At 43.3% G+C, this 12,382-nt stretch overlaps 1 protein-coding gene across 1 annotated transcript in view; it reads left to right on the top strand.

Annotated features, from left to right (window-relative positions):
• Window positions 1-12,382, top strand: part of zfpm2a (zinc finger protein, FOG family member 2a) — a gene marked incomplete at its 3' end in the record, with an annotated part of 116,862 nt that overhangs the window by 19,774 nt on the left and 84,706 nt on the right. Inside the window, exon 2 of the mRNA XM_083990197.1 lies at window positions 12,209-12,367. Within this exon, the coding sequence (XP_083846323.1) occupies window positions 12,209-12,367 (159 nt within the window). The remainder of the gene's footprint in view (window positions 1-12,208; window positions 12,368-12,382) is intronic.

A 12,382-nucleotide genomic window follows, 5' to 3' on the forward strand; every position in this document is an offset into this window, starting at 1 on the left:
TATGGCTAAGACAATATGCAAACTATCTTCAAAGAAATCAAATTGCCGGAATGTTTTCATTTGCATGTATTAACCATTAACATAATGAGGAGAAGTGACATTGGACCCGGATTGTGTGTCTGTTCGGATTGATAACTCTGCTGCATCTGCAAATAGTCTCCTCTGCAAAATTATGCTAGCAGTCAAATCAGTGTTGAACTGTGGAGGGAGAGGGAGAGTGATGGAGAGAGTGAGAGAAAGAAAGAGGCAGAGAGAGAGAGAGAGAGAGAGAGAGAGAGAAAGGAGGAGAGAGTGGAGGCTTTTGCTTTTTTCCGTTTTTATCAGGGAGCTCTGTGCAAACCTGCTGCAGTGTTGAATCGGAGCCATCATCCTCTGACAGCTATCCTTAAACAGGAAGGGCCTGCGAGTCATTGTCTCTAAGGCTCTGCGGAAAGCTGCTGTGTGGATGTGTATGTGTGTGCGCGTGTGTGTGTGTGTTTTGGGTTGAGGGATGTAGGGGGATGTGCCCATGTGGCTGCTAGCTGGAGATGGACCTCAAGTGGGCACACTTCACACTCGGCCCCTCCCTCCCAGTACCATACATATCGGACACATGCACGCACACGCCTGCACACACAGACCCGTACATACATACACCGCCACCCCCCACCCGCCCCATCAAAACACACACACATACACACACACACACACATCTGAGTGCTTCCAGGATACCAAAGGCTCACTTATCTGTTCTGTAAAGACTCACCATGGCCCACATTGGCGAGTTGGCGGGCAACCAGCCAAATCCACTGTGTGTTCTCCGACTGCAGGCGTCATGCAAAACACTGAACTGTCTTCAATATTCAAAATAATTTTTCCAACATGCTATTTCCCAGGATCAGCCTCTTAGGTCAAATTATTCAATTAAGTGTCTGTTTATTACTGATACCAAAGCTGGGTGGCGGCTCTACTTATCACCTTTTTTGCAGATTGGTGTTCTCGCAGAATACCACCATAAAGATTGCCTTGGCTGTAATTAAAATGGCACAGAGACAAATTTGGTGCAGGGCTAAGACACGGGGAAATGAAGGAGGTAGGGGGAAATTGCAGGGGCTATGTTCTGTCATCCAATGAAAAAGTTGAGGCTGTAAAAGCAGCAAAAAAAAAAATTATTGTCAGAGCTTACTACTGTACTGTACGCCACAAAGGAGCAAGGTACGACGAAGAAAAATGCAACCTTGTGGTGGCGTTGTTGTCATCGCGCTGCGTTCGTGGGCAGAAAAGAGCGGTCAGGAAACGGTGGCTGTTCTTTGTGGCTCTGACTGAAAGCAAGTAAACAAGGAGTCAGGGATGGTGTGTGTGGCAGAGCGGATGCTGTTTAGACGTCCTAAACGCCAGCCGGGCTCGCATCCATCCGCAGGCCTGTGTGTTTGATGAGCTATTGGCAGGCTATGGGGACACGTGTTCCTGTGCCTCGTGGCAAACATACCTTTCACCGTCTTTGACTCCACAAGCCTGTGTGACTTCTCAGGGAAAAAATATGAAAGAAATCAAAGCGCCAATAAGCTGAGGGTGTTAAGCCAGAGAGGGAGAAAAAAAAAAGAGAAAAGAAAGACCTGAGCGACTTTGGATTTTGACAGAATCTTCATGCGCTCCCTGACAAAAATTTGCATTGTTATCACAGATAACTGGTGATGTTTTTACTTGGTTGTACATTTTTGTGAAATATGTAAAATGTAAACCGAGCCTCTAACGATTCCCTTAATGACGCGGATCTTGCTTTTCTCCCCCGAATCGCGTCTTAGCGGGCTTCTCAGTGCGGGATGTCTGATATCTGAATATTAAAAGGAGTTTCAAGCTCATCTGCAAATGTGATTTGCACATATCACACTTCTGCAGTCGTCAAGCTGCTTCATCGCCAAGCTTCTGAGCAAAGAAGGCTGGGGAGGGGAGGGAGAAAAAAGAAAAAGAAAGATGCACATATGGGTTGCTATTGATATATTCCATTTCTGACCTAATTTAAATCCCTGCCAACAAGCTCATATGCATACTGTACATTTGCTAAATTACCGAGTGTAAACCTTGCCTTCTCACAGAGACAGGTGTAAACATCAATGTTGTCATAATGCACCACCAGTAAATATGATAATCGCGCCATGCTGCAATAGAGCACAAAATAATTTGGACATCATTTTGATGCCTGAGGGGCCCAGGGGAATGCCCTCTAGAACGAAGGTGGCCGATTGACATGCTATACACGCCAGGATATAATTATGGCTGCCTGTCTTTGTTCCTCCCAAGCTTCCTCTCAGAGCACTAGTAATTTGCTTGTGATATTTTGGTATTCTTTACGATTGAGTTATTCTCTGTGGACTTGAGTATTACATGGGTGTAAATGAAGATGCAAAGAAGCTGCTCAACTGCCAAATCCTAAGTTGCAAGTGTGAAACCGCGTAAGCGTATTATCAGAACGGCGAAGTTGATACTGATAGGGAGAAGTTACTTTGTAAACCTGATTTGAAATTTTATTTTTGGGGGATTCTGACACAGAACGACTCCTGTTCCTTTCGATTTTCTTTTTTTTTTTTTGATTTTTTTTTTTAGGAGGAGGGTGGAGATGACGCCTGGCTCCGAGTGTCATCGCTGGCTATCTGTGTGGGACATTGCTGATAATAAGGGGCAATGCCAGAATATCTTTAGGGTATGCAGTGTGTCGAGCTGCGGTTTGTTGTCATGATAATCCCCTCATTTGTAATGTCGGGATCAGCAGGTTACGGCTCTCCACTTGCCTGCCATGTCAAGACTTGGGACTGGCGAGGTGGATTGTCATTTCTGAAGCAATATTTTGACAGCGCCTTCACTTTACTCGTATGCTGCGGCTCAAAGGTCAGAGCTGTGCCACTTCCATTTACTGTGTGTGAACACTCAATCCCTGAGGAGTGGAGCTCTCTACACCCCTCCTCCCCCTCTCTCTCCCCCCTGTATTAGACGCTCTCTCACTCTCACTCTCTCACACATGCGCGTTCACGGTCTTTTTCTTTCTGCCTCTCACCATTTAACTCACTTGTTTCAGGAGATAGATGTCAAGGCTAGTCCCACACAGAGCTTTACAGTGGGTCTAAAGCTCCCAAATTGAAGGACAATTACAACTTATAAACCTTTATAATAGGGTAAATGGAAAAAGGCAGCTCTGCTCAGTTTAGCTCACTGTGATGCCTGATTTCCCCTCCTGCCATCATTCCAATTAGTGTATTGCAAAGACAGCCACCGCTCCCCCTCAGTCACTGCTGCTCTCGCCCGCCTCATATCACACACACCGCTGGGTATTTTTTAAAAACATAGTCTGGTATGATTGTTGCAACTGCACAATGTCTCAATGGTGTAGCTGTCATCCATTTTCCTGTGTGCTCAGTGCCACTCCTCAGACACCGAGGCAGGTTATGTCAACCAAATAAGGCACTTGTCAGTAATACAAAAAGACATTGTTGCTGGTCCATTGTTACCTGCTCTGCCAGCTATCATATAGAAAGTGATGGAGTGACGGTGTTTTGGAGCATGGTGCCGCTCCAGAGCCCCCAGGGGTATTATGGGTGTAAATCTCCCTCACACAGTTCTGCTCCAGGCCAGGGAGAGCATCATCATTAGCCGGAGCAGATGGAGGGGCTTCAGCACTGTTTTCCTCTCTCTTCTGTCAGACTGTATACTGCTGGAATCTTGCTTCTCATAGCGGTGCGAAGTGCAACAGCCCGAGCCCAGACAATGAATGATGAAATCCACATGAAATCAGATGAAAGCTACAGTACACACACCAGGAGACTAGTCTGATTCATCATTTATTTGTGAAGTAATGATAGTGGAGTGTTTGTGCGTGTTCACGTGTTAGCGTTCTTTTGTTTCAGTTGGAGAAGAGGCGTCGTGCAAACAGGTTTTCATTAATCATTGATAATGAGGTTGGATTAGATTAGTTAGTCGATCAGCATTAAATTCGATGTCGCTCTTGTGATAATCAATGGTTTGAAGCCGTTTTTCAAGCAGAGACGTTCAATGTTCTCCAGTTAAATGTGCAGATTCTCTTGTGTTACATGACAGTAAACTGAATGAACCGTTGGTCACTCAAAAGAAACTAATGTAGAAGATGGAAAACTGCTATTACCCTGGTTCACTATTGACAATCACATGATTACCATGTGTTTTGGCTCACTTTCTTTCAATATGATGATTGTATGACACAGTTTTTTTTATATTCTCCCTCACTAACTCATCATCCTTTTTGAGGAAGCAGGTTTTCATGAATCAAAGTATCCCAAGTGTTCAACAGCACGATGATAGAGACAATTTTAAGACAAAATCATTGGAATCGATCAGGAAAGTTGTCAGCTCATCATGTTTCCGCACTGGACTATATAGAGCACAAGACCAATATCAGATATTTCACAGAAAGCCAGTATCGGCCTGATATAAAAGTTTCAAGCAGCTAATCAGCGCAATCATTTATCAATGAGAAGTATTTATCTCCAGCAGCCACTAGCTCCCCATTGATGCAGCACTATTTCACAGTGTGCTAGAGGCCTGCTATCCAGGGAGCATGGAGCGTGTGTGTGCGGATGTGTGTGTGTGTGTGTGGGTTTGTGGGTGTGTGTGTGTGTGCGCTGTCTGAAGCACTGGCAGAATCCTAATCTTCCAGCAAGAAGCTTCACATGGCCAGATCAAGAATTAGGAGGGAGGTTGAGGGGGGGGAGGGGGAGGGAGAGAAAAAAAAGCCCATCTCAGTCTGTGTTTTAAAGGACAGTGCTTTGAATGTCATTTGACAATTTCCTTTTAATTAGAACTAATTTACAGAAAGATGCCCACCAGCTAATCTTTACAGGATAATTAACTTCTATTTTCTTTACTTTTAATTAAAAAGTGGAAAAGATTTAGCTGATCCATAAAGAATTGTTCTTTTGAAATGTTCATCAGACTTCACACTTCTTTTGGCATTGGTAATATTTAGATCATATCTGCTGCTCACAGTCTCCACTGAGTTATTGCAATGATTTTCTCCCCCTTATCCGAGGTATTAAGAAGTGGAACTATCAATAGTAGAAATAGGAACCAGAGGCAAATTAGAATTGAATTAATGAAGAATTTATTGCAAAAGGAACCCCCCATCCCTCACAATACTGGGATGAAATTGACATCTTAGATATATCCATTTCATAGAAATTCCTTGATGGGGAAATATTGTTTTATCTACATTATTTGATACAGTAATCGTTTTTCTTTTTCTTGAAGGCTCCCCATTAAATTCTTTGAAACGTCGCTCCACTAAAAGCTATTTGTTGCAGAGGCAGTTTTAGCGTTAGTTTTACAATATTGCTGTTTCCCGCCGCCACAGTGAGGCCAGTGAATGTGATGAATGTGATGCTTTTCAGGTTAAACAGCAGCATCTTATTAAGCACTTACTTAGACACAGTGAGGTGCCCGCTGCCTCCACAGGATGAAAACTCCCTCGGCCTCATCAGAGCTGCTTGAGAAAAGTCTTTTCTTGCCACTGTTAGCACCTTCCAACAGACTTTTTACTTAGTGGAGATAAAGTGAGCCAATATGAGGTGAGCGTGCTGTAGACAGAGCCTCCACTCGTCTGCAGACAAGCCAATGGCTGAAGATGGATGCCCCCACTTAACCATGATAGCTCCCTGGAGGAGCCTCACTCAATGGCTTCATTAAAAGTGAACATTCTAGTGAAAAGCTCACTTATAAACCAGTAATTAAGACCACACATATTTTACCTGCTTTGTTTCAGCTGTCACATCTGGTGTACAGGCACATGGTTAACTTTTATTTCCTTAGAAGTAACAGAATGACACTAATAAATCATTCAGCCAGAGGAGAAGCAAAGAGTGTAACAGGAAGCACCTAAATGCAACACGCCCCACCATTTTAACAGCATTTTAATCTGCCCGCTGCCCCTGCAAAGCAAATGTTACACTGGAAGAGAAGCATTAGCTAAGCCCATATTACTTGGAGGACAAGCTTTGTGACTTTTATGGACCAAACGTTGTACCAGTGTCCACTTGGAAGTGTGTGTGTGTTTGTGTGAGAGAGAAAGTGTGTGTATGTGTGTCTGTAAAACTCAAGAGAGACAAGTAGAGGCAGTAGAGTGAAGCAGGACCCAGCTAACTCCACAGAGAAACTGGCTGGCATCTGCTGAAGCCCTCGGGCACGCTCAGAGGTGCCTCCAGCATTTTAATGGCATAGTCAAATGCCAGCATGTTTTCATGCCATTCCAATTCAAATTCATTGGATAAAGAAGTAAGAGTGTGTTATTCCCCTTCAACAGTCCAGACAGAAACACTGGGCGCAACAACACAGAACTTAGCAACTCCGCAAACATGCTGGGATCCAACGTTGTGTCTGATTGGAGTAAGATACTCCACAGAATTATGCTAACAGCATTTGAAATAGTGAACAAAAATAAATCATAACATTATTCTGCATCTGGGTAACATTTCCAGCGGCTCTGCAGACAGTGATAGTGATACTGTTTCCCAGACGATGGGTGTGTCTCCCTCTCTCTGCATGAAGCACAAACGTACAGTAATGTAAACTTAGTGGGCCATCTAAATGCATGATGTCATCAGATTACATTTAGATACCTTGTCATCTGTTGTGCTGTTCCTCTCTCTCTATGTGTGTGTGTGTGTTTTACAAGGATGTGAATACATTTATTCATCCCCCCGTGATGAAACCGCCCTCCCTCCCTCTTTTTTTTTTTTTTTTTTTTTTTCACCACAATTTCCAGACGAGCATTGGTGCTGAGTTTTCAAGCAGTTTGTTGACTGTTGATTGTAAGTGCCCAAATTTAGGAAGGCAGCCATTTCTAATCACGAGAATTACATTGCTTAGCAACCGGAAAATCAAGTTAAACAATACCATCGCTTATACTTGGTCACAGACTGCGGCTCTGAGAACACATCAGTCTCCACTGAAGCTGTTCCACGCTCCTCCCAGCACACACACATACACACACAAACACACACACACACACATACACAAACACATTCACACACAAGCTGCCATTCACAGACAATATACAAATGTTAATTTACTTTTGACTTGTGTTACCGCATTAGCTCCACATTTAGTTTGATCACAGTGTACAACTTGGAAAAGGCTCTTTCTTTTTTTTTTTTTAACATTTGCGCCGTACGAAAAAAGATGTTTGAAATGAAAAATTCCTTTGAGGGTTCCTGTAGCATATTAAGCTATTAAGAGTTGCGTAAATGGTATCTATTTCATTACAGTGATCAAGGATTAAATTAGAGGCTTGAGCCCTGTAACATATACACTAAGTCTCCTCCAAGGCTGAGGGAGCCCTCTGCTTCCCAAAGGTCATTAGAGCTAAGGAGAGAGTATGGCCCCCAGTCTCTCCTCGCCTCTCACCACTCTCTCCTCCCTCTCTTTCTCTTCGCTCTCTTTCACTTCCCAACCTTTCCTGCAAGATGAGATGAAATTGTTTCTTTCTATTTCCACACTTTGTTGTCAGAGAGTAAGTGCTCATCCGTTTTTTTTTTCTTTTTTTCTTCTACTTCTCCAGCTGTGGGGGTAAACATATGAATTGTGTATCTAAGCCGACCTGGCTCACAGCGGCTGGAGACAGAGTCTATATTTCTATATCCCCTCCCCGGCGCAGAAGTTTGAAGAGTCCTGCGGAGTATGTGTGTGTTCACCTGGAAGTGAGGAAGGCCCCCAGTATCAGTGTTGGCACAAAGGGCCAGTTTACAGGGAGCAGTGGAGTTTGGCAGAGGTTGAGCGGTGTGGCCCTGTTGGATTTTAGGGCTGCATTATGCATTCATGTTTAGTCTCAGGTGCTACGTTTTATCCCCAGGCCAGCTTGGACACATTTTCAATGGACCTTTTGGATGAAAAACTGTATAGGTGGGAGCAAAAATGATTTCCATGCTTATAGAGATCTGCCGCTTTGTTCTGTCAGATTCAATTACCTCACCTCTAATTAGGGAGCTATAGAGGAGGCTGGGTTTGTGATCCACACATCACACTGTGGAGCCTGCTGATAATGTGAGGTATCGCTATCACAGCCCGGCCACAAGCTCCCCACATTGCGGACGGCTGAAAAGGCATGCCATGAAATTAGCAGTCACTCATACATTTTTTGCACATACACACACACGTTTGTTTATAGCTCTTCCTTCTTCTTTTTTTATTTTTGAAAAAAATGTGAGTTTCCAAGGCAAGCCTGGCACATCTGTGTGTTTTTTCCATTTTCTGTTTTAGTCCACTGAGGCACAGACTTGTGTGTTTTCCCTGAAAGATATTCCACCACCTCTGTCCGTAGCCTACTACTCCTCTCTTCTCCTGCTCCCCTTCCTCTGTGACTCATTAATCCTCTGTCCATCATATGGTCTCAGAGTATCACCCCATTTTATAGACTCAGTGGGGGCATTACCATATCCCTCTCCGGAGCTCCACTCCGCATGGCCGATCCCTATCAGACAGAGGCCATGCCATGAACAAAAGAGCCACTGTGATCAAGCCTGCATTCAGCTACCAATGTCTCTATTAGCATTGGCTGCTCCTGCCTGCTGCTCCTGCTGCACGACTGTTTGAACAGGGCTGAGATTTCTCTCACTAGTCAGCAGAGGAAGAGCCTGATGAATGTGGATGATACAGTTCAGGGTGGAGGGTGTGGATGGCACGGCAGTGGGGAGTTGCAGGGGGGATACCTGGACACTGACCATGACAGAGAGGAAGTTGAGACCGGGTGCAGTTTCCTAAAACCTTCTCATAAAATTGAGCAGATATGAGTCTTTGTGCTGGAGCGTTTTTTTTTAGTTTTTTTTTTAGCAAAATCAAACATTTTCTAGAAAGTGAAGCTCATAAATGAACACAGGACAGTCTGAACAGAGCAAAGCAGCTGCCAGGCTCAGGATTACTGATGATTATTGTGCGGCTGTAACTACTGATCATTCTCTTTATTAAACTAATGGTTATTTTTCATGATTAATTGATTAATTGTTTAGACGAGTGCTGCCGAACCTTTGTGGCTTGTGACCTCTTGGGATATAAAGTCTTTGTCACAGGTTCTGGCCTTAATGAAGACGATGAGCAGTTAAATCTTTCTCATATTATTTAATTTCATGGACTTTGAGAGGCCTGGATGTGGAAGAATATCCAAACATAACTGTATACCATTTAACATAATGTTTTTCTTTTCAATTTTATTTCTATTCATCATTATTTTATTATTCCCTTATATAATGAAAATTGTGAAAAAAGCCAGGTTCTGACTACACAAGTTAATGTGTGACAGTTTCAAATGATAGAAGTAAGACATCATGACTTTTGGAAAGCAGGAACCATTGAATATTTGGTATCTCTGCCTCCTAAATCAATCAGTTAATCATTTTTATGATTATTTATTACAGTGTTTTTTCGTGTGGCTTAGAGGAGCTTGATTTAAGAGGATTCTTTTTAAAGAAATTACCAAAAGAAAATTCACCAGCTGATGGTGTCGCTTTTTTTCTTCTGTAAACACTATGCAAGTTTGAGACGCCCACTTGGAGCAGCACGGTCGTCTCAGATTACCAGAGCAAAACAGATGCAGAAAACATGACCAAAAAAAAAGAAAAGAAAGAAAGACGGGATTTAGATTCCCGACAGATTTCCGAGGAGCTTTCCAACCGCTGTGTTTATGCTGCGTTGTCACTTCCAGGATCAACTCCCGTTTAAAACTGCTAAGTTTTTTTAAACAGATCTTTGTGTGTGTTGTAATGAGGCCGCCCCGTTTGCACTGGCCTGCTCTGTGGTGAAGAGCAGCGCAGACGCTCTCCCCGCGGTGTCATTGGCCATCTAAACTCCAGAGGAGGCTTGATAAGAGGGTGAAGCAGCAGACATTCCTCTGGCCCAATTCGTCAGCAAGACCCTATAGAAATGCACCAACAAGCGCGGGTCACACAGTGAATGTGACAGGATTTTAAACAGTACACAACTAAATATAGCAGGAACGCCACTATCAGAAAATGAGTTAGGAGTGTGGTGCTGGTCGTTTAGAAAGTCATTATTCTTATCATTGCTGTCTCTGAAATAATTTCAGGTCTCTCCATGCAATGAATACTGTATAATAAACTAAACATGTGAGGATGCGAACAAACTTCGGTAATCTACGTGGTCTCCAAGAAGTAACCATCAGACCCCCCTAGAAAGTCTCCAGCTGGGTGGAGTATTTCATTTTTCCATATTCAGTAAGGCCTCCAGTATCTCTATCAGTTTGAAAACGCTCCATTTAGTTACTATCTGTGAGAGCGGGGAAGTGAGATGCCCTTATTCTGAGTCTATTAAACCTCAGTTCTATCTCATCTTATCTACCTAATCTTTGTGTCTTATTGACCATGAAGTTTATCTTTAATCTCCCTTTACCCTTATTATCGCAACACACTGTAGGTCTATTTTCTATGGTGCAACAGTGCTTGCTGTATTTGCTGGCAACAGAGGAAGAATCGTTTAGTTGTACACACAGTTCTTATTCAGCTGTGTAATGGAATGTGTACCGAGTGTGTGTGTGTATAGAAATGTATTTCCCCGCTTTCTTTCACACTGTCTTCAATTGCCTTGGCAGGAGCTTTTAACGCCAGTCATACAATCTCCCCTTGATACTGCGATATTTATCTCCTGGTATCATCTTAAGCGATGGTAGACTCATCGAGTCACTTCACGCCTCACTTGCCTCCTCAGCGAATCAGCAGAAGGCATCAGATAAGATCATAAAACTGTATCCTAATTTAAAAGCAGCACTCTGCCGCCACAGTGTCTATTAGAGATCTGTGTGCTAATTCTTTTCATGTCCATGGCTCCTGCAGATGTAGGCTTCTACAAAGGAGTAATTTATAAGACTAATGAAAAGAGCAAGCAGTTTGTGGACATCAGGGGGGTCTTTTATGAGGCTCGGTGCGGGAAGAAAGAGAAACAGGAGAGGCACACCAGCCCCACTTTTCTGAACTGAAATTATTGCTTTATTAAAGCTGAGGGGCTCACTCCCTCTACAATAGAACAAACACACTGAAAGGTGTCGAGAGGATATCAGCGCACTCTGTTTGAGCTCCAGGATGATGCGCAGGAGGCTGCAACATAGCTCATGTGTGACAGGCAGAGACGGAGACAGCATCCACATCTAGCAGCCGGTGATGGCAGCACTTTTGATATGATTATTCAGTTTAAACACGGCAGGTTTCTTTTTCTTTTTTTCATGAACTCGATTGTGTTGTTAAAATGACGCAGGTTTTTTTTTAGCTGGGAGTGTATTATTTCAAATATAAACTCACCTTAAACTTGAAGTGCTCCATCACTTCTTTGCTATGGTAATTCATATGCTGACATTGGAGACATGTGTTGGTGGGAAGAAGAGGTGTGCAAGATGCACATTATCTTAATAACATTCAAATGCCGGGTGAGATGTTTTTCAGAACTAATACAATTCAGATAGCAGTACAGTAATTCCATCAACGCCCTTGATTGAAGCAAAAATGGTAATATGCAAATACCAAAAGAGATGTACAGCTACAAGCAAAACTCTGAAATCATTTAGATTTAAAGAAATAATATTGCACAGAGGGGGGAAAAATTAATCACACGGAAAAGTGTCTCCTTTAAGATTGCACTGGTGTATTACCCGGAGGCATGGAATGTAAATGGAAAATCAACATTGTACCCTGTGATAAGGCTAACAAATTAATAAAAGTATTTTCTTTCCTCCTCCCATGCTGATGCCTGAATGAAAAGTCTGGAAAGGAACTTTTTTTCCCCCTCCCTCCGTCTGTGTGAGGTTTTTGTTTTGCAGGTAGTGGGATTAACATCAATGCTCACCTTGGCTGCATGTCAGAAAGCACACAGTCTCACCGGGCGCTTTCAGCCGCTATAATGGAAGGACTTTTGCGACATATGAGAGGGAAATAATATTCTTCATTGACACAGCTTTACATTTGTCTGCACTGGGTGTCTGAACAGGGAGTGTGTGTGTGTGTGTGTGTGTGTGTACAGTGCTGTGCGCTGAATACCATCTGCATTTGTAGTATTGCAACAAAAGAAACAAGGAGAGGCAGGAGTTTTTTTTTTCCTTGAAAGCCTAAGGGGTGTGATGAAACTGCTGAACATCTCCCTTGTGTTTGTGTGTGTGTGTGTGTGTGTGTGTCTGTACATGTGTATGTATGTGTGTGTGTGTGTGTTCCCTCAGGTCCTCTGGAGGATGGCCTGGAGGAAGAGGAGGAGGAGTGCGTCTCCGAGGAGAACGAGCTCCTGGCCAAAGACGAGTTCTCGGCGGAGGAGAACTTCACCGCCGAGTTCGAGACGGAGAACATGAGCTGCGAAGACATGGAGTTCTTCTGCAACAAAGGTGAGGACTGTTCAC

The sequence above is a fragment of the Trachurus trachurus genome, assembly GCF_905171665.1.
Source record: "Trachurus trachurus genome assembly, chromosome: 16".
Taxonomy (NCBI): domain Eukaryota; kingdom Metazoa; phylum Chordata; class Actinopteri; order Carangiformes; family Carangidae; genus Trachurus; species Trachurus trachurus.